General features: G+C 33.7%; 1 protein-coding gene across 4 annotated transcripts in view; it reads left to right on the top strand.

Moving 5' to 3' along the window:
* Positions 1-24412, top strand: part of Erlin1 (ER lipid raft associated 1) — a 36836-nt gene that overhangs the window by 7636 nt on the left and 4788 nt on the right. For 3 of the 4 annotated variants that reach the window (XM_048807147.1, XM_015494643.2, XM_015494644.2), the window contains exons 6-11: positions 2513-2638; positions 3411-3484; positions 10970-11028; positions 13245-13336; positions 21222-21311; positions 22400-22479. In XM_048807147.1, coding sequence (XP_048663104.1) covers positions 2513-2638; positions 3411-3484; positions 10970-11028; positions 13245-13336; positions 21222-21311; positions 22400-22479 — 521 coding nt within the window. The remainder of the gene's footprint in view (positions 1-2512; positions 2639-3410; positions 3485-10969; positions 11029-13244; positions 13337-21221; positions 21312-22399; positions 22480-24412) is intronic. The other variant, XM_015494645.2, reaches the window with a different exon arrangement.

The raw sequence follows: 24412 nt of genomic DNA, 5'->3' as shown, positions 1-24412 counted from the left end.
ATATATATATATATATATATATATATATATGTATGTCACAGATTCCGGACAGAATTGATTTTCTACAACTCCATGATTTACTTGTCTCTGAGCTTAGTGTTTCTAAGTGCAAGATGGTCATTGATTATTTCTAGAACAGGGATATAGCATTGTATCCAATGAGAATAGGAGGTAATTTCCTTTTATGATAAAAGCCTATAACTGATCATTTCCTTGAGTCACACTGATTTTTCATCTTAGAGAAATCTTTTCTAGTTGAGATTTGCTATAACTTGGAAAGCAACCACAAAGTTCTTGGTGTAGGGGAAAGCATTTTCCTGGTAAAAGATAAAAACTTACAGATAGAGTAGGTAATGTTTAATTCAGAAACTTAATTGCAAGTCCTGAAAAAAAGATAGAACATTTTGTCTTTAATGATGATAATAAAATTTGCATGCCTAGTATGTAGAAGATATATGTTTGGCAAGAACAGTTTAAAAAGGTGAAGTTATAGCTTTTGCCACCAAGGAGTTTTTATTTTACTTGAGAAGACTTAATACAGACTAGAGAGAGAGAGAGATTAGAATGTGAGATTCTGATTATGACAAATTTCACATCACTGATACAGGTACAAATAGTGAAAAGGTTTCAGAGAATAGCAAATGTATCATGTCAAATGGATTTGAGTCATATTTTTAAAGATTAAGTATTTTCCTAGTCTTTGTACATCCAGTTGGCCCTCTGTATCTCACAGATTGAATGAACCACAGATTAAAATTATTTGGGAAAAAATTATGTATATACTAAACATACAGACTTTGTTTCTCTAAACAATGTAGTGTAACGACTATTTACAAAGTACTTACATTGTATTAGATATTGCGAGTCATCTAGACCTGATTTAAAATGGATAGAAGGATATGCATAATTTATATGCCAATAGTACACCTTTTTATATACATGTATAAAATTTGATATCACTTTGATGTTTTGAAACCAATCCCTTGTGGATACGAAAGGGATGACTGTACTTTACCTGGTCAAAAATCATTGGAATGGATTATGATTGAAAAAAAAAAAAAGTTGAGCACAGTATTACACACCTATAATCCTAGCTACTCAGGAAGCTGAGTCACAGGATCACAAGTTCAAAGCCATTCTAGGCAACTTTAGTGAGATCCTGTCCAAAATAAAAAGGGCTGGGGGTGTAGCTCAGTGCTTGCTGAACATGGATGAGGCCCTGGTACCCTATTACCACAAAAAAAAAAAATCCCTAGTACACACAGATACAAAAAGAAAAAAGGAAGAAGTTAGCTCTAGTCACAGCTAAATAGGAAACTTAGATCGCCAATTCATTTGGAAAATGATCAAGCCACATGATTTAGTCAGCAGTTATATATTGGTGGCCTATCCATCAATTGTGGTCTGGAATCCAGTTGCGTCTAATATCATACATGAGAAGGCCAGTGGGGCAAGTCTTTGTGTCTGAAGCCAGGCACAAAAAGCAGCCTGTTTTACTTGTTTAGTTGGTAGAACATAGATTCTGACGTGGTATATTATGTACTTTGGGGGATATTTCTGAAATTCTCTGGTTCTTAACTTCCTACTTTGAGAAATTCGTGATTTTGGTTTTTGGTTTGGGGTTTGTTTGTTTGGCTTTTTGGTAGTGGTGTTTTTTTGTTTTTGTTTGTTGGTGAGAATTAAGGACTATTGTATGTAAATTGCCTGACATTGAGTCTAGTATAGTAATTAGTCTAGTATAGTAATTCTCTTTTAGCCTAGTGTTTTGTTTGGTTGGTCAGTTGGGGGTTTTTTGTTTGTTTGTTTGTTTGTTTTTCCTTTTTGAAGTACTGGGAGTTTGCATAGGACCTTGTGGTTTTGCTAGGCAGGCAATCTACCACTTAGCTACATACCCAACTTTTTTTTTTTTTTTTTTTTTTTTTTAGACAGGTTCTCACTAGTTGTTCAGGCTATCCTTGAACCTGAGATTCTCCTGCATCAGCCTCCTGAGTAGCTGGTATTATAGGCATGCACCATTGTTCCTGACTTAGGCCGGTGTCTTTTTTTACAACCTTTGTAAACTGCTTACAAAATGATCTTTTGTAGCTGCTATCTTCTTTTATTCTCATTATTCCTTAATTAATTCAGTCCCTCTTTACCTCTTGGCTAAACTTTTTCTAATAATCATCTTATACTTTTCCTCCTTTTCAATTCATCTTCACACTGCTGCCAAAGTACAAATCTGTGTCATGCCCTTACCTGAAAACTTTAACACTTACCTATTACTTCCAAAATAATGTACGCTTTCCTAAGTATAGAATTTGGGTTTTGCCTATTAGTGTTCTGAATGTAAGAATATCCAGAAAATTGAGCCCTATAAACCCATCAAGGTATGTGAGTTGTGTTTTGTTTTTACTATTTTGTTTGCACTTTTCTTCATGTATAATAATAATCCCTGTAACTTATCCTGGCGGATTTGAAGATACCTGGGTTATTGTTGTATGAAACAAACATGGTCGTACCTTTCCTTCAGTGTTTGATATCGTGAGGAACTACACTGCAGATTATGACAAGACCTTAATCTTCAATAAAATCCACCATGAGCTGAATCAATTTTGCAGTGCCCATACGCTTCAAGAAGTTTACATTGAATTATTTGGTAAGTGATTTGTTTTAAATATGAAAATAGAAATTTTTTAATTCATATCTTAAGTTAAAATTTCACATATAACTTGGTAGAGATCAGAAAAACTTAACTCACATACTATGTATTCTGGGTTTTTTGTTTATTTGTTTGCTTTTTTTTTTTTTTGGTACAGGGTATTGAACCCAGGGTCACTTAACCACTGAGCCACATCCCCAGCCCTTTTTTATTTTTTATTTTGAGACAGTCTCACTAAGTTGCTTAGGGCCTCACTGATTTGCTGAGGCTGTCTTTGAACTTGAAATCCTTCTGACTTAGCTTCTAAGTAGCTGGGATTACAAGCATGCACCATCATACCCAGCTGTATATTCTGTTTTTACTATGATATCTTACTAGAAACTCACTTTGTTGCTATCTTAATAGATAAATTGAGGAAATTTAGAATTGTGTTTGTGGGCTCCCTGAGGTAAATCCCCGTGTTTGAGATTTGGTAGTAAAACTGACAGGATATAGTTGTTTATTATCCAATAAATAAGTTTATCCAACATTAATATAAATTATTTTATTGGATAAATTTAATTTGGGGGTAAACTTAGATTATTTGCTTGTCATCTTCCTTAATTTACTAATTTCTTTCACTTTTGTGCAAAAGGAAAAGTATTTTTTGTGAAAGAATAATACTGTGGAAAATTTAGGTCTCATGCTCTGGTTTTGTTTTGCTATTAATACAATGCAAAAAAAAAAAAATGAGCATCATGAGATCTTTTGTTCTTGACTTCAAAAACAGATCAAATAGATGAAAACCTGAAGCAAGCACTACAGAAAGATTTAAATGTCATGGCCCCAGGTCTCACTATACAGGTAAGCTCTTTTCCAGGGAAGTTCTCTGGGAGTTTTGAGAGCTTTGAGTTTACTACCCCTTTCAACTGATTATTTATAAAGCAGTTATTTAAATGAAGTGCCTTGGTGATTTATAGAATACCTTTCATTCTGTTGTAGCTTACCATGGGTGGCATTCTTTTATGATTCTTAAAGGGAACTAATAAGCTGAGGAAACAAAATTCATATTTATCTGTTTATCAAATTCATATTTTGTTTACAAAGGAAATAAAATTAATATTCTACAAGGAAACAATTCATATTTCTGCCATGTGTGAGGCATTATTAAGTATAGTAATTATAATTATCAGCGTAAGAGTAATCCTTACCCTCAGTGAGATTATGTGTTAAAAAATTCAAGTCTAAGATTTGAACAACAATTGTAGACAAAAAAAAGATGTCACAAAGTTTATTTGATGAATTCATTGGACAGTTATTGCTATAATAGTTGAGAGGACATTCAATAAAGTATGCCTAATACTATAATAATTAATTTTTTTAGGTAAGTCAGGAAATTTTAATTTGAATTATATGGAGCAAAAGAGTGGAAAGGTATTTCAAGTGAGTGGGATGTTCTGAAGTAAAGCAAGGTAGCCAAGAATTTAGTGGTGGTAGTAGTGGTGGCATTGGGAGATAGGGTGGTGAGAACTTACACACCTACTTTTCTGAGTCATTGTGTTTTTAGCTGGTGGGTTTAAAACCATTAATGAGTTATTATAAAAATCAATTTTATTGGATCATTTTAAATAAGAATAGGAAAAGAAGTCAGAGGAAAATAAATATCATGTAGCAAGTTAAGTATTCTGGGAAATTTTCATTTTATGTGTCTAGGAGTGGGTGATTATATTGGGTGTCAATGCAAAATGTGTTTCGTACTCTGTCTTTGGTCAGTAACATTTAAAAGCCATTGCTATGGATCTAGATTTTCTGAGAAGTGGTAATGTGGCTTCTCTATTTTGCTTTCTCAGAGGCTCTAGGAGAGTTGTTGATTGTTGTGATGAACATTACTGCAGTTAAAGATTGCTATGGAGAGTGTGCATAAGTGATCATGTGTGTGCTTCTCACAAGCAAGACTGGAAGGGCAGGGTTTCTCTGTGGCCTCATTCCACAAATGACATAGCAGGTAAATTACCTGCTTTGGTGAACCACCAAAGTTAAGAGGTCATTTGAAAGGTAACTTTGCGCAATATTCTTGGTTTCTAGTCCGTTGTAACTTGGAATAGCTTTTTGATTTTAAAGATAGTTTTAAATGTGAATGTCAGAGATACTTAGGTTTTGACCAGATTGTTACTGTCATTTCTTTCATAGCTGCCTAGAATTCCTTGCTCTATATTACTTAGCCGTTTCTCTGTTCCTTTTTGTTGTTGTTGTTACTGAGGCTTGAACCCAGGTGTGCTTAACCGCTGAGCTACATCCTCATCCCTTTTTATATTTTTAGAGACAGGGTCTCACTGAGTTGCTCAGAGCCTCACTATATTGCTGAGACTAACTTTGAACTCCTAATCCTCCTGCTTCAGCCTCCCCAGCCACTGGGATTACAGACATGCATCACCTCACCCAACTTCTTCCAGTTTTTTGTTTTTTGGGGTTTTTTTTGTATTAACAAATAGTAACGAGCATATGTCCTTATACATAAAGATTGTCTTAACAAAGTGACTGTACAAATCCATGTTCCTGTCAGCAATTTATGCAAATACTTGTTTCCCTATGACCCCACCATTATTAGAACCAATCAAACATTCTGGTTTTGTCATATGGATAGATGTGAAGTTATTTCTCTCTCTTCAATCTGCATTTCCTTGGTTATTAATGAGGTTGAGCATCTTCTGGTATTTTTATACTCTCTTCTGTCAATGCCTATTTTTCTGTTATGTTTATCATTTTCTTACTGTTTGTAGTAGTTCTGTATATACTGGATTTTTTATGCACACATTTTTATACATACATGTATTATAGAAAAAAGGTTTTAGGAAAAGGATGAACTGTAAAATGAAACTCACCAGTAATCTTAACTATGCAGAGATAACAGTTTGTTGTTGCAGATGCTTCTTAATACAATAGATTTACTTCATCATCACTTTTAATGTTTATATATAATGAATTTCTATAGTTTCAGTTGTTTTACTATTATATGCATGTTGCAATGACTGTGCTTATGTGTACACCTGTTAAAGTACCCCCATTATGATAGATTTTTTTAATATCTTTTTAAAATATTTTTTTAGTTGTCAATGGACCTCCATTTTTTTTATTAATACATGGTGCTGAGAATTGAACCCAGTGCCCCACACATGCTAGGCAAGTGTTCTGCCACTGAGCCACAGCCCCAGCCCCCTTATGATAAATTTTTAAAAGTGGAATTGATGAGTCAAAGTGTGTGCCCTGTTTTGGAGCTTGACATGTATTGCCAGTTGCTTTTCAGAGAAGTTTTAGCCGTTCCTACTCTCGTCATCGGTATTAATGGGCTATAGTTTCTATTTGTTTTTGTGTTTAGACCCAAATAATTAGCAGATGCTTTGGGGAAGATTTACATAATAGTTTGTATTAATTATTGAGGTTGAATGCCCTAGGGTATGTATTGTCCACTTGCCTTTCATTTGTGAATTATTTATTGTTTTTGCTCATTTTTTTAGTTACATTTTTCTAATTGATTCAAATACACTATTTTTATGGGGGTTTTTGTTTTTCTATTTTGAATTAATGGAGATTGAACCCAGGGCCTTAGACATGTTGAGTAAGCATTATACCACTAAGCTACATCCCCAATCCTTTTTATTTTTTATTTTAATACAAGGTCTTGCTAAGCTGTCCCAGCTGACCTCAAACTTGTGCTCCTCCTGCCTCAGGTTCCTAAGTAGCTGAGTTAATTATAGGCATGTGCCACCACTTCTGCTGTAGCTCTTTTTGGTGTATGGTTTTTGTTTTGTGGTGCTGGGGATTGAACCAAGGGCCTCACACATGCTAGGCAAGTGCTCTACCACTAAGCTATATCCCTAGCCCTGAATCTTTTTTAAAAATGTACTTTTTCCCAGGTTTTGGGGGTTTTTTGTTTGTTTGTTTTTTGTTTGTTTTGGGGTTTTTTTTTCCTTTTTTTTCATTTTTCTTTTTCTTTTCTTGCTTTGTTTTTGCCATTTCACTTTTTTCCCCCTGAAATTTTGAAGTTTTAAACTTTTACTTAGTGATTTAGTGGTTTTCTTAATGGAGTCTTACTGGGCTGGCATGCTTGATACCTTTCACCACTTTAAAAGTATAGACATTTAAATTGCATCAGAAATTTCAAAATTTTTATCTAATTTTACAGTTATATTCTTAGATTTCAATCTTTAATTTGTCTGGAATCTATTTTGGTGTCAGTTATGAGATAGGGGTCCATTTCCACTCCAGATTAGTGGGGTGGCAACAGTAATTACTAATTTATCCTTCCATGTTCTCCCTTCTTTGAGTGATATTTGTATTATATGCTAAATTCCATTATATACAGGTATCTTTTCCTGAACTTCATTCTGTTTATAGATCTATTCTTATTCTTTTATTAGTTATTAAGCCCTTGTTTGGTCTTTTTTTAAACATCAAATCTACATCTCTTCTGTTTTTTTTTCTTTCTTGTTGGCTAATGTAGCTCCTTCCTCTAGGACTACTCTAGAAGTGTGGGAGTTGTCTTTGACAATCCATTGTCCTTAACATCTAATGAGTTCCCATGTTCTGTTGATTCTACCATCAAAATCCATGTAAGACCACCTGCTCCTCTGTTTTTTCTGCCCCTCCTTAAACCAAGACACCATTTCTTGCCTGAACCAGTAGCCTTTCTTCTTTTGCCTAATTTCACTTTTTCCCTTATCTACGTCATATTCTATAGATAGCAAGAACGATCTTTTAAATTTGTTTAATATATTTTTGTTCTTATAAAAAGTTATTGAATGAAAAACATGTAGCTTTGTAATGCATTCTTAAAGTGGAAAACAAGGTCTCCATTGTTTTGGTTGCTTTTGTCTTCTTTTAAAATAGTTTCTTACAGTAGTTAGTTGGAATACATTTTTAGAACTTCAGGTCTATTTTTCAACCTTTTTTTAAAATTTTTTTTTAAGATGTTGATAGTCCTTTATTTTATTTATTTATTTATTTACATATGGTGCTGAGAAATGAACCCAATGCTTCACACTAGGCAAGTGTTCTACCACTGAGCCACAACCCTAGCCCCATCAACCTTCATTTTTAACACATTACCATGTGGTTGTGGTAATTCAACTTTTTACTCAATTTTAAAATCTGGTAAGATATATCATCTACTTAGAAACAAAGGCTTTGATATTTTTGCCAGATGAGTTTTCATTTTTTATAATTTCAAGCTAGACCAGGTATCTAAATTAGCATTTAAGTTATAGGATTGTAGTCTATGGCTTTACTTGATCATATCAAGGCAAGGATATTTATCCTTTTTGTTTCTTTTAGAATTTCTGTGTTGGGGAGAAACTCTTCTTCTTCTTTTTTTTTTTTTTTTTTTTTGGTACTGGAGGTTGAACCCAACGTCACTTAACCACAGAGTCACGTCCCCAGTCCTTTTTATTGTTTTGTTCTTTTCAGATATACATGACAGTAGAGTATATTTTGACATATCATACATACATGAAGTATAACTTCCTGTTCTTGTGGTTGTACATAATGTGAAGTTAGACCGGTTGGGTATTCATATATGAACATAGGAAAGTTATGTCCGATTCATTCTATCCTATCTTTCCTATTTCTATCTTTCCTCCCTTTCTTTCATTCCCCTTTGTCTAATCCAGTGAACTCCTATCCCCCCTCCCACTTATTGTGTGTTAGCATCTGCATATCAGAGAGAACATTCAGCCTTTGGTTTTGGGGGATTGGCTTATTTCATTTAACATGATAGTCTCTAGTTCCATACGTTTACTGGCAAACACCATAATTTCATTCTTCTTTATGACTGAGTAATATTCCATTGTGTATATATACCATTTTCTTTTATATTCATTTTTTGAAGGGCACCTAGGTTGGTTCCATAGCTTAGCTATTGTAAATTGAGCTGCTATAATTTTTTTTTTAACTTTTGAGACATAGTCTTACTAAGTCACTTAGGGCCTCGATAAGTTGCTGAAGTTGGCCTTGAACTTGCGATTCTCCTGCCTCAGCCTCCAGAGTTGTTGAGATTATAGAATATAGAAGTATGCCCCATACCCACCTGGCTGAGAAACTCATATCTTTTTAAAATTTTTATTTATTTATTTTAATTATGTATATATGACAGCAGAATGCATTTTGATTCGTTGTATACAATTGCAGCACAACTTTTCATTTCTCTGTACACAATGCAGCATCACACCATTCCACCATCTTTCCTGCCCCCCCCCCACTCCCTTTACTTCCCTCTGTCCCCCTTGCCCAATCAAAGTTCCTCCATTTTTCCTATTGCCTCCCCCCATTATGGATCAACATCCACTTATCAGAGAGAACATTTGGCCTTTGGTTTTGGGGGGTTGGCTAATTTCGCTTAGCATGATAGAGAAACTCATATCTTAGGTTAAATTAATAGATATAATGAATTTTAATGCTGATCAATTTGTAGTCTCTTTTTAAAAAATTGTTTTAGAAAGAGAACATAGGATCACAGTTGATTGGTGGATTTATCCTATATCTGCAATTTTGTTAAACTCACCATCTCTAATAATTTTGGGGGTTAATTTTTGTAGATTTTTCAGTTATATAATTACACCAAGATAAAAATCTTGTTTTCCTCTTCCACAACCGAGTAAAGTCCCAAAGTCATCCTGTTTTAATTCTTCATATAGCACTCATAATTATGTGAAATTCTCTTACTTATTTGCTTTTTGTTGTTATTGTCTCTTTAAAATTTTAAATTCCATGACAGCAATCTTGCTTTGTTATTCACTACCATCGCCACAGTACTCATATCACTACTTTAATTTTTCCTTTTGCTATATTTATAACCTCATTTTTCTTCTTGAAAAACTTCTCTGGAAAAATTAGAATGGTGAAAATGATCATCCTTGGCATTTTTTTCCCTGTTATTTAATGGAGTGACTATTATATTCTGACTTTTTGGCTTAAAATGTGTTTATAATCCAGGGGTCAGTTTCAACATGTACATTTCATTTCATCACCTTTTTGTCTCCACTCACTGTGTGTGTTTATGGTGTGAGGTAGGGGGTGTTTTGGTTGTTGTTTTCTCAAATTTCTTATACAACTTACTCATGGTATCTGCTATAGCAGTTATTTGTATTTTCACATATTTGAAAATGTGTGAGGTTTCCCAGGATTGGCAAGCATGTGGTGTGTTATTCAAGACAGTCCTATTTTATGCTTTTTGTTATGTGGCTAAAAAGATATGTGACCAGTCAGTCTCTGAATTTAAAGCAGTGTGACGTGCTTCCCTCTGAATCATTCTTGTCTGTATTGGAGGTCATCTGTATGCCTGGAAGTCACATAATGAAATCTAGCATCTCAAAAATTCTGGTTCTGAATTTTTATCTTCTAAATATCTCCACTGAATGTCCTTAAGAACTCACATGCCTTACCTTCAGTGTGTGATGGGGTTTTTCCTCTCAGCACTAGCTTCTTATAGTGTTCTATTATAATTCTTATCATTAGTTATGAGAGTCCTCAAAATTACAGATTTGACTATGCTTTGTATAGGAAATTCTGGTTTCCTTAAAAGTGTTTGAAGCCTTCTTTTAAAATACTTGTGTTTAAAAGCAAATAGGAAGCTTTTGAGAGATTAAGTCCTTGGTGTATAAAGTCAGCCTTCAAAAAAACAAAATAGCACTTTTCATGTATATAATTATGTCAGAGTATACTCTGATTAGAGAAACCAAGTGTCTAGGAAACAAGGTCCACAAAGACTGGTAGACTTTGTTCTGAGGCTCCAAGAAGAAAGAATATAAGCTGTGAATTGCTGTTATCCCTCAGCTATTGGGCTATGTATTTATAGCTAGTACTGAGTGATTGCAGTTTTAGGAAGTGATAATAAGTAACTGGCTTATTAGACACTGTATTAAATTGTATAGACTGACCCCAGTTTTTAGTTTGTTTTTGACTGTTTCTAATTCGTTCAATTTTAGTCTTGTAACTTTGCCTTCCTTCTGTTTCTTTGGTTTGAAAGTTTGAAAAGAAAAGCAAAACTAACCAACTAAACAACTTTGTGAACATCTGTTAAGGGGAACCTTTTCCCTCAAGGAGTTTATTTCTCTAGTGGGTACAGTGGTTTTTCTCCTGTAGTTAGTAGTTTTTTAAGAAAACTAGAAATAGCTTATCTTTGATTCTTGGTGTGATAGCATGAGAAATAGCTTTTCCAGTAGGATCTCTGCACCTTAGTAGGCAGCTATGTTATAGTTGTTTTATTAGTACGAATTGGGGAGCTCTTCGATAGAAGATTCAGTGTGAACATTTATTTTTTAAATATACCTTTGTTTGTTTACTTTTATTTTTTAGGCTGTGCGTGTTACAAAACCTAAAATACCAGAAGCCATAAGAAGAAATTTTGAGTTAATGTGAGTAACAAGCATGGGATCCTAATATTTCTATTTAGAGCTGTCTACTTACTGATACAACAGTCCAGATGAAATACATGACATAATAGAGTTGGGTTGGGTAACTGTCTATTACCTATACATTTATCTTAGTAATATTGCCAGTTCTCATGTCTTAATTCCAACTAGACTCTTTCTAGTTTTCTCTTTGTGTATAGACATTTCAGAAGCAGTCTTAGTTACTAAAGATGCAATTTGCTGTGGAACTCTTGGTGAAAACCTAAGGAGCTGTAATCTGCATATGAATAATATCTTGAATTAAATATTATAACAGGAATGAAAGTCCTAGCTATTAAGGTGAAGAGAGTGCCCATATTTTGTTATCTTATTGTAATAATAAGAAAAGAATAGACACCTAGTTAATATGAAGTTTGGTTTTTTCCATTGTATGTGGCTGTGTATCTAAAATTAGACCTGAATCTTTTCAGTTTATCTCTGGGGAAGCTTTGCTTGAATTGACAAGGCTTCCCTAGTCTTTTATGTTCCCAGGATTGTCTTGGAATGAGAAGTTACTTGCTTGATATGAAATTAAAGATTTTAGAGGGTTCCTTTTAATGGGAACACTTACTGCATTTGGAATGACAGTATTTTCAGATGATAGATCCTGAAGAGAAAAAAACAATGGTCTTTAGAGAATTTGACCATTAGGAAAAATATTAAATGCTAGGGAAAAAATAACTATAAAAGTTAATAATACAGCAGATGTATAAATACAGGTGATCAAAGGAGTAATAATGCTACTTTTGAGTTCTTTTTATTTCTAAGTCTGTATCCTCTGTCATAGAATTTTATTTTCCTTCTTTTTCGTTGTTAAAAATAAATACTTTTAAGGTTACCAGGCTGGATAGATCATAGGTTTGAGCCACATGTAGAAAAAAAAAAAAATGTTTTCTGAAGGCTCCAAATATGATTATTTGGAGCTTTTAATTAAATTTAAAGCCTAAATTATTAGGCTTTAAATATGATTATTTCTTGTGATTGAAAGATAAATGTATTTTCTTTTTATTTTATTTATTTATATATCTACTTATTTCTTTTGTGTGTGTGTGTGTGTGTGTGCGCACGCGCAAAAAGAAACCCAGGGCTTCTCTTATGCTAAACTACACTCTACCCCTTAACTGTGTCCTCAGATCCAAATATTGTATACTTTTTGTCTTCAAATAACTCAATTTTGGGCTGGGGTTGTGGCTCAGAGGTTGTGGCACTCGCCTAGCATGCATAAGACACTGGGTTCGATCTTCAGCACCACATAAAATAAAATAAAGATATTTTTAAAAAATAACTCAATTTTCAGAACATTGTGTCTTTATCAGTGTTGGCATGAGGAGAGGGGGAACATGTCTTGGTGTAAATGCTTTACAGATAATTCTGGGTCTTTCTTAATTTTTTAAACAATGGAAATTCCAGAATTAAAAGCTGTGTTGGGATTATATAGTCTAACCTCTTACCTAATAGTAATCTTTTTGTAATACCATTTCTGTCATGTGGTCCCACAGAGGCTACTTGTACATGCTTAGCAATAGGCTAGCATTTCCATTATTTGAAACTCAAATTCTTAGAAAAGTTTTCCTTACCTTGAGCCACAGTTTACTGCCTAATAACTGCCACCTGGCTATACCTTTTACCTATCAAATAGCACCACTGTACCTGGTGCCCAACTGAGGAGGACAGAGGCTCAAATCTAGCACCATCTGCTTGCTATTTGTGTCTGAGGAACCACATTTGCCCAGAGACTGGTGCCTTTTTCTGATTGACTGTGATGCTGTGTGGGCTAGCAGAAGGCCTAACAGAAGGAAAGCTTTTATGTACTTCCTTTCAGATCACAGCCCGGTACATGGCACAGTTAGAAGGAAAAAATTAGGCTGAGTTCTAATATTCTAATTTTTGTTTTTCTTATCTCTGGGTGACTTTGGACCAATCATTCCATCTTTCAACCTCACATTCATTTTAAGTAAATACCTGAACATACCCTAATGGACCCAAATATCCTTATTTGAAAAATGTTTCTCTAACTCATGGTCAAAATTACTATGACCACATCATAAGAGAATCATTTCCGGGGCTAGGGATAAAGATCAGTGTGAGAGTGCTTTCCTAGCATGCACAAGTCCCTGAGTTTAATCCCCAACACTGCAAAATAAAAATTTTTATAATTTTTATAATGTTTTGCTTTAAAGGGAGGCTGAGAAGACTAAACTTCTTATAGCTGCACAGAAACAAAAGGTTGTGGAGAAAGAAGCTGAGACGGAGAGGAAAAAGGCTGTTATAGGTACTTTGACTTATTTCTGAAATGAATGTCTCTAAGAATCTGTGCTATGAGTTGTCTTGTTCTTTGTTGGTCTCAAGTTGGATATTGAGAGGATTCAAATAAGATGGTATCATCTGTAGTGGAGAATTCTGGAAACTTCATTGTGCATTCAGATGTCCTGAAGCCTTTGAAAGAAGGTGAAGCCAGTACTTAATGAAGTATCTTGGCTCTCCATCATGTTGTTGACTGCTGCTGTTGTCTTTTTCAAGTGTAGTGAGAAGGGCTAGGGTTTATGGGCAGCTTTAATCTCTGGAGTAGAATTTTCATTTATTCAATTTAAGAATAAGGAAGTTTTTTGGCTAAATCTCAAGTTAGAGTATGTGTCCTTGCTGTTATCATGCACCAAGTTTTATTTGTATAGATAACTGCCATCTATGAAAGTACAATAGTATTACTTACAGCTCATTTTGAATTATATTGTAGGATACTGTATATTAGATTGCCTCTTTCGTCTACAGTTGATGCTGAGTTTAAGGACTTCTTTTTTTTAAGTAAATATATATAGATAGATAGATAGATATAGATAGATAGATAGATATAGATCACTGTTTTCATATATATATATATATATATATATATATATATATAGGAATGTACAAAGAATATATAGGAAGTCTTAAAATTTTACCATATTTTAGCTAGGTGTAGTATGCACACCTGTAATCTCAGTGACTTGGGAGGCTGAGGCAGGAATATTGCAAGTTTGAGTCAGCCTGGGTAACTTAGTGAGACCCTGTCTCATAAAATAAAAAGGACTGGGGGTATAGCTTAGTATTAGAGTACCCCTGAGTTTAATCTCCAGTACTACCTTTAAAAAAGAAAAAAAAAAAAAAGGATTTTGCCACATTTCCTTGAGATATTTTCTTTAAAGGGAAAAAAAAACACAAAAACTATATATGTCTTTGAAGCCTACTTTGTCCCCTTCCCTAGTCTTATTTTTTGACCCTTCTTCTTAGAGCAGCTTCTGTTCTGAAGTAGATGTGTACGTTCTTTTTATCCATATTTTTAAACTTTTATTTCTAATATGTAACAATAAACAGCTTATTTACCTCTTTGAAGCTACAAAAACAGTATTATACTCCCTTTTATTTTACACTGGGCCTTTTTCTGACCATTGAAATTTATTCATATTGATACATGTTCATTTGGTTCATTTTTAACTGCTGGGTAATTTCATTCTGAGTGAACCTCGAATTTTTTTCTGATGAATTACTAATAAAGAATTTGCATAGTTTATGGTTTATCCTTATTACAGACCCTACTGTCCTTTTTATGTCTTCTTTTACTTGTGTGCAAGAATTTGCCTAGAGCAGGGTTATTCAGCATGTGGGGTGGGGTAGTGTCCTATCACCAGCTATTCTTTTCTGAGCCACAATAAGATAAGCCTAAATATTCAGATCAGAGTGAGTTTAGAAGTTCTTATAGCATTTTAACACAGTAATTTTTTGTTTTCTCTTGGTACTGGGGATTGAACCAAAGGCAGTTAACCACTGAGCCACATTCCCAACCCATTTTTTATTTTTTGAGACAGAGCATCACTAAGTTGGTGAGTTTGGCTTTGAACTTGTGGTCCTCCTGCCTCAGCTTCCTGAGCCACTAGGATTACAGGTGTGTGCTACTGTGCCCAGTATGATCTCTCGTACATTGAATTAATAGTAAAAGATGGAGTTTATGTTTTTATGTTCAGTTTTTAAATTTTTTTAGTAGTTCATTTTTATTATAGTTTATAATATATTGGTTCTTCAAAACACACACAAAGGCATTTTCCCACAGATAGTCTGAGAAGCACTGTACTAGAAAAACATATCTCGAAGTAGAATTGTTTCATCATAGGTTGTACATATTTTCAAAATTTACATACTGCCAAATTGCTCTCTGAAGTGATTGTTTTATTTTATCGTCTCTTCAATAATGCTGAATTCCAAGTTCTATCCTTCCATACTTGAGTTCCTCATTCTGCAAATCCACCTCAACTCTTAGAGCTATCAGACTTTTAAACATTTACGTCAATTTAATGGTAGTCTTGGTGTACCACATAAGTTCAATTTTAATCTCCCTGATTATTAGTAAAGTTGAATATCATTTATTGGTCATTCAGGTTTCCTTTTTCTTTTCCCGTATGAATTGCCTTTTAGTGTCCTTACCCCGTTATTTTATTATTTTTTTGAACTGGTTTATAAGGGTTCTTTATATCTTTTTAGTACTAATTCTTTTCTAAATTTATGCATCAAAATATCTTCTCTTAATTTGTTGCTTGACTTTGAACTCTGATATCTTTGACATACATATATATTTTAACTTTCACATAGTCAAATTGATCACTCTTTTCCGTTATGGTTTGTGGCATTCCTATCTTTCCCTACCGCAAAGTAATTTCTATTCTAAAAGTTTTAAAATTTCTGCTTTTCGAATTTAGCCATGGAATTTATTTTAGTGTTTAATGTGACATAGAAATTCGAGTCTTTTTCCAAGTGACAAACCAATCATTCATTATTTATTCTACTTATTTCTAATGCATATATATCATATAACAAGATACTATATGTAATTTGTTGTGTTGCTAAGATCTCTGTTTTGTTCCAGTTTTTTGATTTTGGTTTTTTTGGTCTATCTTTTATTTCTAGTATGTAACAATAAACAGCTTATTTACCTCTTTGAAGCTACAAAAACAGTATTATACTCCCTTTTATTTTACAGTGGCCTTTTTCCCAGTATTACCTTGTTTTAATTACTGTAGCTTTTATGTTAAGTCTTACTATCTGGGAGAGTGAGTCAGTCTCTCTTTAGCTATTCCTCTGAACTGTTAACTATTTCTAAAATTGTTCTGGACTATTCAGGGCCCTTTATTCATCCATATAAATTTAAGAATCAGCTCCAGTTCTATAAAATACTGTGTTGGGATTTTTTTATTGGCAATGCATTGAATGCATACATCAGTTTGGAGAGAATTACAGTATTTATGATCTTGAGTGTTATTATATTTCTCCATTTACTATAAATATATTTCAGAAATTATCACAATTTTCTTAAAATTCTCACACATTTGTTAGATTTATTCCTATATGTCTTTTAGGTGTTTTTTCTGTCATAAGTATGCTCTTTTTTAAAGACAGGTTTTCTGATTGCTTGCTGCTTTTGTATAGATTTGCTGTTGATTTATTATTTAGTATTCATGCTGAAAATGCTATTACTCCTAGTAGTCTCTTGAATTTCCCATGGAGCAATCATATTATCTTTGAATAAGGACAGTCTTAAGTTTTTTGTTTATTAGCTGCATACCTTTCATTTCTTATTGTTTTTAAGCTGTGACTTCCTATACAGTCTAGAAAAGAAAGATAGCAACAGGCACTCTTGTCCCTAACTTTGAATAGTCCTAGTCCTATTTGTTATATTTAATATTAATCTGTTAATGAAGTTTCCTTCTGTTCTTTCCTTGCCAAGAGCTTTTATTGTGAATGACTGTTAAAACTAAAAACTTCTTTTTACTTAGATTTAGATAAATATATGATTGTTCATTTTAAAGTTGTTAATTTGGTGAATTATATTCATAGATTTTCTATTACTGAATTTTCTTTGTGTTCCTGGGTTGAACCCACTTGATCATGATGTAGGAGGTTCACTGTAATAGATTTCTCCATTGGGTTTGCTGATAAATTCCTTTAGAATTAGTACCTTTTTTAAAAAAAAAAAAATGAATGAGATCCATTTATAATTTTTCTTTCTTCCATCAGGTTTTGTCTGTTTTTATTTGGGGATTTGGGTTTGTTTTTGTATAATGATTCTCCTAGCCTTAAAATGAATTGAACACATCTTCACTTTCTGTATTTTGGAGCATTTTGTGTAAGATAAGTATTATCTATCTCCTTTTATAGATATGGTGGAACTTACCATTTTGGTCTGGTGGGATTTGTGGTTTGGGTTTTGCTTGTTTGTTTTTGTGGTAACACTTAACCTACTGATTTAATTTCTATATTGAGTTTAGGTCTGTTATTTGTTTCTTTTGAAGTCAATTTTAGCAATTGTTTTGTTTTGGAAAATTGTCCATTTATCAGATATTTCAAATTTGGAGGCATAAAACTATTTATAGAATTCTTTCATAGCACCTACCAATCTGTATGCCCCTTTTTCATTCCTAATAGTATTTATTTGTGCCTTCTCTTTTCCTGAATCAATTTTGACAGATCTGTCTTATTTTATTTGTTTTTTCCGAGAACTAGCTTTAGGTTTTGATTTTGTTGATTCTTGCTTTCTTTCTTTCGGATGCTACTTATATTTGCTTTTATTAATTTTTTCTTTCTACTTTCTTTGAATTTACTCATTGGTTTCTTTTCTAACTCCTGGAAGAGTTAAATACTTTTAATTCATTAACTTTCAGTTTTTTCAAATGGTTTCTCAGTTTTATTCTAAGTTCTGCTTTAATTATTTCTCGGAAATTTTGAAGTGTATTTTGTTTACTGGTGTTCCGTTTTACTTCTTTTAACAATATTCTCATAATAATGTCTTTGACTTATGAATCATTAAATGTTCTGGTTCAGTGGGTTTTGAGGGTCTACCTTTTTCATTGTGGTTTTCCAATGTGAATGTAATGTAGTCAGAAAATAAGTGCTATATGGATTCTTAAGTTTTTGTTGAAATTGTTTTGTGGCCTACCTATATACATTGTCCTTTTCTGTAAATGTTCTGTGTGCTTTAAAAGATTGAATATATATTCTCTATTTGTTGGATGCAGGTTTCTCTATATTCATTAATTCAGGCTTATGAATTGTGTTGTTCATCTGTATTCTTCTAATTTTTGTCTTCTTGAGTTATCAATTATTGAGACAGGTGTGTTAGAATTTCCTACTGTGACCATGTATTTGTTGACTTGTATTTTTTTTTATTTATTTATTTGTATATTTTGGGCCTGTATCATTAAGAGCACTCAGGCTCAGGATTGTTACATTTCCCTGGAGAATTCCTCCTGTTTTATGGTAATATTCTTTATCCCTAAACGTGTTTTTTGACTCAAGATCTATTTTGCCCGATGATAATATAGCTGTGACAGATTTCTCTGCTTTTTTTCTTGGTGTATCTTCCCATCCTTTTACTTTCAACTTTTCTATGTCGTTATGTTTTAGGTGTGTCTCTTGTAAACAGCATATAGCTGGATTTTGTTATCTTATCCAATGTGAGAATCTATCTTTTAACTGGTGAGTTTTAGTATTTTTATATTTATTGTGGTTACTGCTGTATTTGGATTTGTTTGTATCATTAAATTATGTGCTACTTACCATACATTTATCTTCCTCTGTTGCTTTTTCCCTTCATTTCTGATTGGTATTAACTTGATTGAGTTGTCTTTAAATTCTTTTCTTCCTTTTACTTGACTGGAAGTTTTACATTCTGTTTCTGGAATGTACAAACTAGACATCACTGGTGAAATGTTAATACGTATACTTGACAAAGTCTAAAAGTTAATTGTTCTCTACATTCTGTTCTTGAACAGTTCTTTGGAATACTTTAACTCCTGTCTCTAATCTACATATTATTGTTGCCTTGTATTTTAGTTGCATGTTGTTTTTATTCTCCCATTGATTATCATCATCATTATCATTGATTCTTATAGTAAATATTTACCTTGTTTACAAATGTTGAATAATTTTGTCCTATACTGCTTCTGGCAGTTTGTTCTTTTTTCTGTTAGGTTGTTTGTTTTGTTTTATTTTTTCCTTTCAGAGAAGGCTAAGTAAAAGAAAACTTCAGTCTTCAGACTTCCTCAGTCTAAAAATGCTTTTATTTCATTCTTGAATGGTAGTTTAGCCTACAATTCTGCACCAAACTAAATTCATTTTTTCTTTATCACTTTGAGAATATTATTTTATTTTATTTTTGTTTGCGGGCTATCAGTCTAATTGTTTGTTTTGAGTACTTAATCTTTCTTCTCTTTTTGCTTTTAAGACTCCTCTGTATTGGGGTATTCTCCAATTTCATTATGATGTGTCTGTGCAGAAGAAAGTTCTTGCTAGTGAGCTGGTGGGTGGAGTTCTTTAACCTCCCTTTCACTGGAGTCACAGCCTCCAGAGATCTTGGTTTTATTCAGGAGTCAGTTCTAACAATTCAAGGAATGCTATAACCCAAGTGTCTCTCCCTTTCTTGCATTAGAACACCCTCAGGGCTGCCACTGTATAGGCTCTCAGCTCTCTCTTTATTCATGTAACTTTAGGATCATTCATTATTTGTTATGAACTCAGCCCTGCATTAAAAAACAAATTTGTTAAGATTTTAACAATTCTTTAAGGTGCTGCTGAGAGATTTTGTTGTTGTTGTTGTTTATTAGCCTACTCCACAACTTTTCTAGAACTAGAAGTCTGGCCTTGTTCTTCATTGTTTTATTCCCACATGACAGTATTGAGGGATTACTACAATAGTTTCTCTGTGTTGAGGCAACATTCTCTGGGTTCTAGCTTTAGCTTCTACATCGCTCACCTTTTACTCAAATTTTATTTTGAGTTTCTTCTTACAATTAAATTTCTAGCCCAGTAGTTTGTTTTTAGGATAGTATAATATAGATTGAATTTAGTCTGATGGGAAAATAGGGAAATAAGCCTTGGAGTTGATAAAGGATACTGTTCTCTGGAAAGAAGTACTTTGAAATTTTCTCACCGTTATGTGCTTCCCCCAGGGGCCAGAGATGAGATGTGTTAAAATACAATCATATCTTGTTATCTGTGGGAATTGGTTCCAGGACATCTACCCATACCTCATACCAATATCTGCAGATGCTTATGTCCCTTATATCAATTTTTTTATGTAATTTATGCTTATTTTCTCATATAATTTAAATCATCACTAGATTACTTATAACTACTACAATACAAAGGCTTTATAGTTGTTATATCGTATATGGAATAATGACAAGAAAAATTGTACATGTTTAGTATAAACATAGTTATTTTATTTCCAAGTATTTTCAGTCAAGAGTTGATTTAATCTGCAGATTTAAAAAATGCAGATATAGTATTTGTTATTTAAGCTGAAAAGAATTAAGAATGTTTTTTTAAGAATTGCACTCTTTGAATTTGAAGTAAATTAGAGTCTCTTTTCCCTGGTCCTGGGTCCTTTGGTTTGACCAGACATCTACTGAGGGTGTTTAGTTTCTCCCATGTGTACTTGCCTGCTGTAGCTAACATGTTCACTTCAAATGTTCATTTTCACCTTCTCAGATAAATTATCCAGATTTTTGTTTTATCTTCTACAGCAGTCAGGATATTCCTCCTTTATATTCTTTTCCTCATGTCATTTTCCTGATGGCAACTTAGCAATAGATCCTGAGATATTAAAACTAAACTTCTTAGCCTGTCACTCAAGACTGAGGCCTTGTAGCCCTCTTTCTCATCTTAATTTTTGTTGTTTTCTCTCGTCAACTGGCTATGTATCCCCTTTCCATCATGACTTGTTCATCTGTACCTTTTTGTTTCCTGTCTTGTCCATTCTTCCCTAGAAGATTTCTATGTTGTCATGCATTTATGTTGCTGTTTTTATTCTGTAGTATTTTTATTAAGTGTCCTTTTTCCCCATTAGCTTGTGAACCATTGCTAAATAGTATTATGAAGGACTGAAACTATTGACCTTTTGTACTCCCTCTTCTCACAAAACTTGCACTGTCAAAATAAAACTGTGAAGTAGGAAATAAATTCCCTCTTTTACATTTGAATTCCTTTGTTTACAATCTAAATCTATTAAATTTAAGGAAATAATTAGCTATAAAGCCTCATGTAAATAAATGTTAGACTGTGCACTGCTGATTCTAAGTACCAAAGGAACTAGAGAAACATTTTTGAGTATGTCTTCTGTTGTATAATTATAGAAGCAGAGAAGATTGCACAAGTGGCAAAAATTCGGTTTCAGCAGAAGGTGATGGAGAAAGAAACTGAAAAGCGCATTTCTGAAATTGAAGGTACATTGGGGACAGTGTGAGGATCTGTCTTCCTTCAGAGATCAGCTCTTGATTGTCTTGGGTAGGAAAAACAGAATATTATGGCCTGGAGGGAATAGCTGGCCTGATATTCTAGATACAAGAAATTTTTGACTGTTATTACATATCTAGCAGTTGCCTTGGCTTGTGACTCTAGTAGGTCTACATTTCATTTCCTTCTTTAAATTGGGGCCTATTGTTTTATTCTCGGAGTACAATAATTACTCATAATCAATTGTTTTTTTCTTTGTTTTTTGGTACCAGGGATTTAAGTTTATGGGCGCTCTACCACTCAGCCACATCCCCAACACTTATTTTTGCATTTTATTTAGAGACAGGGTCTCACTGAGTTACTTAGCACCTTGTGGTTGCTGAGGCTGGCTTTGAACCTCCAGATCCTTCTGTCTTCACCTCCTGAGCTGCTGGGATTACAGGCTTGCGCCACCATGCCCGGCACTCATAATCAACTGTAAAGAATATACAAGACAATAAACCCTATCACCATCAGTTTCTTTTTCATCTGTCAGCAACAGTGATAACAACAACAAATTAGCCAGGGGATAAAGAAGCCTCAGTTTTCATGAAAAATCTCAAACTCATTGATATCACATAGTGGCTTGTTAATGTTGTTAGCTCACAGTCTTGCAGACACTTTGAGTTATAAACAGCTGCTTCCTATCTTTCTGTGCTAACTGACTCTGGGTCAAAATTGGAGGAAATTGGGACAATGCAGTAAATAGAATAGAGCTTACTCTTATATCTGTAATTAGTTACTTTACTTGAAACCAATGGGGTAGGAGGCTTTGGGTAGTGGGAGGTGGAATGGGAAAGTAAAGGAAAGAGGGAACCACTTCAGGTAAAAAAAATTAATGGACTCAGATTTTTATTCAGCTTCCTTGACAAGGAGCTGTTTAGGGGCTGGGATTTTAAAAGTGCTAATGTTATAAATTGTTAAAGTGAGGTAAGCATTGAAATATTAAGCAGTGTAAAAGGGACAGTTACTCTACTGAGGGAACAGATTGACAGTATTTTTTTGTTTTTACACATCTCGACTATGTTTTACTTGATAGATGCTGCATTCCTGGCCCGAGAGAAGGCGAAAGCAGATGCTGAGTATTATGCTGCACACAAATACGCCACCTCAAACAAGGTGACTGGCTTTCTGTGCCACATTCCTATTGATAGTTTGGGCTTTGCCTTTCGAAGATATCTAATATGATAGAGCTGAATTTATCCAACATCAAGGAAGGATAGTGACCAGTCAGTCCTTCAGCATTAGCCAATCACTTAGCAAGACATATGGCACACCACATTATTGGGTAGGAAATTTTGAATGGTGCCTTATAAAAGTGAGGAGTAAGACATGACATAAATCAGTTCATTTGTATTGGAATGTAGAGACTCAATAATTAGTAAAGTTGAAGAGCTTAAAAGAGGGACAGGTAAAGACTGAAGTTCATTTAGAATTGCTTTCCAGGTAAAGTTATCTGCCAGGTAGAAGCCATGCTTTTTAAGAACGTTCTATAATGCAAAAATAAATAAATAAATATTACCAAAAATAATAATGATTTTTTTAAAAAAGAAAAGAAAACAGACTAAAAATAGATCTTCTTTTAAGTTATTATCATCATGCAACATCAGTTCTAAAAAAGTCTTCTTAAAAAAAAAAGTTTTGGCATGTCAGAAACATTCTTGGCATTTAGTATGAGATACTTTTTTTATGTTGAAGACTGTGTCATACATTGTGTGGGATATTTTGCATCTCTGGCCCTTGCCTACTAAATATCTGTAGTGCTGACCAATTATTTTAACAACCATAAACACACACACACACACACACATTTTGAAATGCCAACAATTGAGTACTCCTTGCATTTTGGATTTAAAAACTTTTAATCATGAGAAATTTCATGTGTGATAACACTGAGAAAGAAAGTAGATTGGGTGATGTATGAGTGAACAATTTTTGTAGAAGGTTTGGGTTAACTAGAGAGTACAGGCTAAGTGAGCAGAAATTATTTCATTAGGAGGCAGCTACAACCCCTATAGGATTCTGAGAAGGGAAGGATAAGTCCAAGATTTGTAAGGTGATTAACTGAGTTGGTACTGGTAAAAGGTTGAGATAAGTTGCTAAGGTGTATGATGCAATTTGAAGGATTAGAATTGAGATTTAAGGTATAAACAGAGCTTAAACTTTCAATTTAGAAAAAAAATGATATATGATAGGTTTACAGAATATGAATTGTCAGTACTTGGGAAACCAGTATAAATTTAGAAATAAACCTAACATTGAGGACACAGCTCTATAGAAACAGAATGTAATTTGTTCCAGATGAAGGCAAGAAGGAAAATTTTAGTTTATAAAACTAGCAGACCACATCTGTAGTAGGAGAAGCTGGACAGGCACAAGCATTAAGATCTTGCTACTAAGATCAACTTTATTCTCAAAGGGACAAACGTTTTATGGCATTTTGAAAAATGCTACTCAGATACCAACCTATATTATAAAGGCTTTAAGAAGTAATTTAGTTGGACATTTTGACCAGACCTGATTGCAGTGTTTTGACAGCAGATGTGAATCAACTGGAGAGTATAGAGATCCAGGGAGTGAAAGATGTAAGAATGCAGAGAACAGATGTTATGGAACTGTGAAGGACAAGAAGGGCTTTTGCCTAGAAGACAGATTGGGACCCAAGACGAGTAGAGGATTGCTAAGAAAGGTCCTAAAGGGCTTTGGGAGTGTATATTCTGGGAATGGTGGAAATGAGTTTTAATCAAATCCAGAATGGTTTTTGGTTAGATATATCTTGGCACCATGATTTAAACAAAACACTGACAGGGAAGGAGATCTGATAGTCAACAAACATCTGTCTATCATAAGCTGCTTCTGGGTAAAGGCAAGATGCTAGATAGTAACTTCTTGAGATTTTCCACTTCTAGAATTTGGTCAAGAAAAACAGAATCACAAACAGCTGATTATAAGATGATGAGCCCAGGCCCCTCATTGGAAACTCCAGCATCCTCATCCATTGACCTGTATGTCTCTCTCAAGAGAATCAGTAGAAATTTAAGGTCAATTACAG

This window comes from Marmota marmota, unplaced genomic scaffold, assembly GCF_001458135.2.
Source record: "Marmota marmota marmota unplaced genomic scaffold, marMar, whole genome shotgun sequence".
In the NCBI taxonomy this organism is placed as follows: domain Eukaryota; kingdom Metazoa; phylum Chordata; class Mammalia; order Rodentia; family Sciuridae; genus Marmota; species Marmota marmota.
This window is presented reverse-complemented; position numbering and strand designations above follow the sequence as displayed.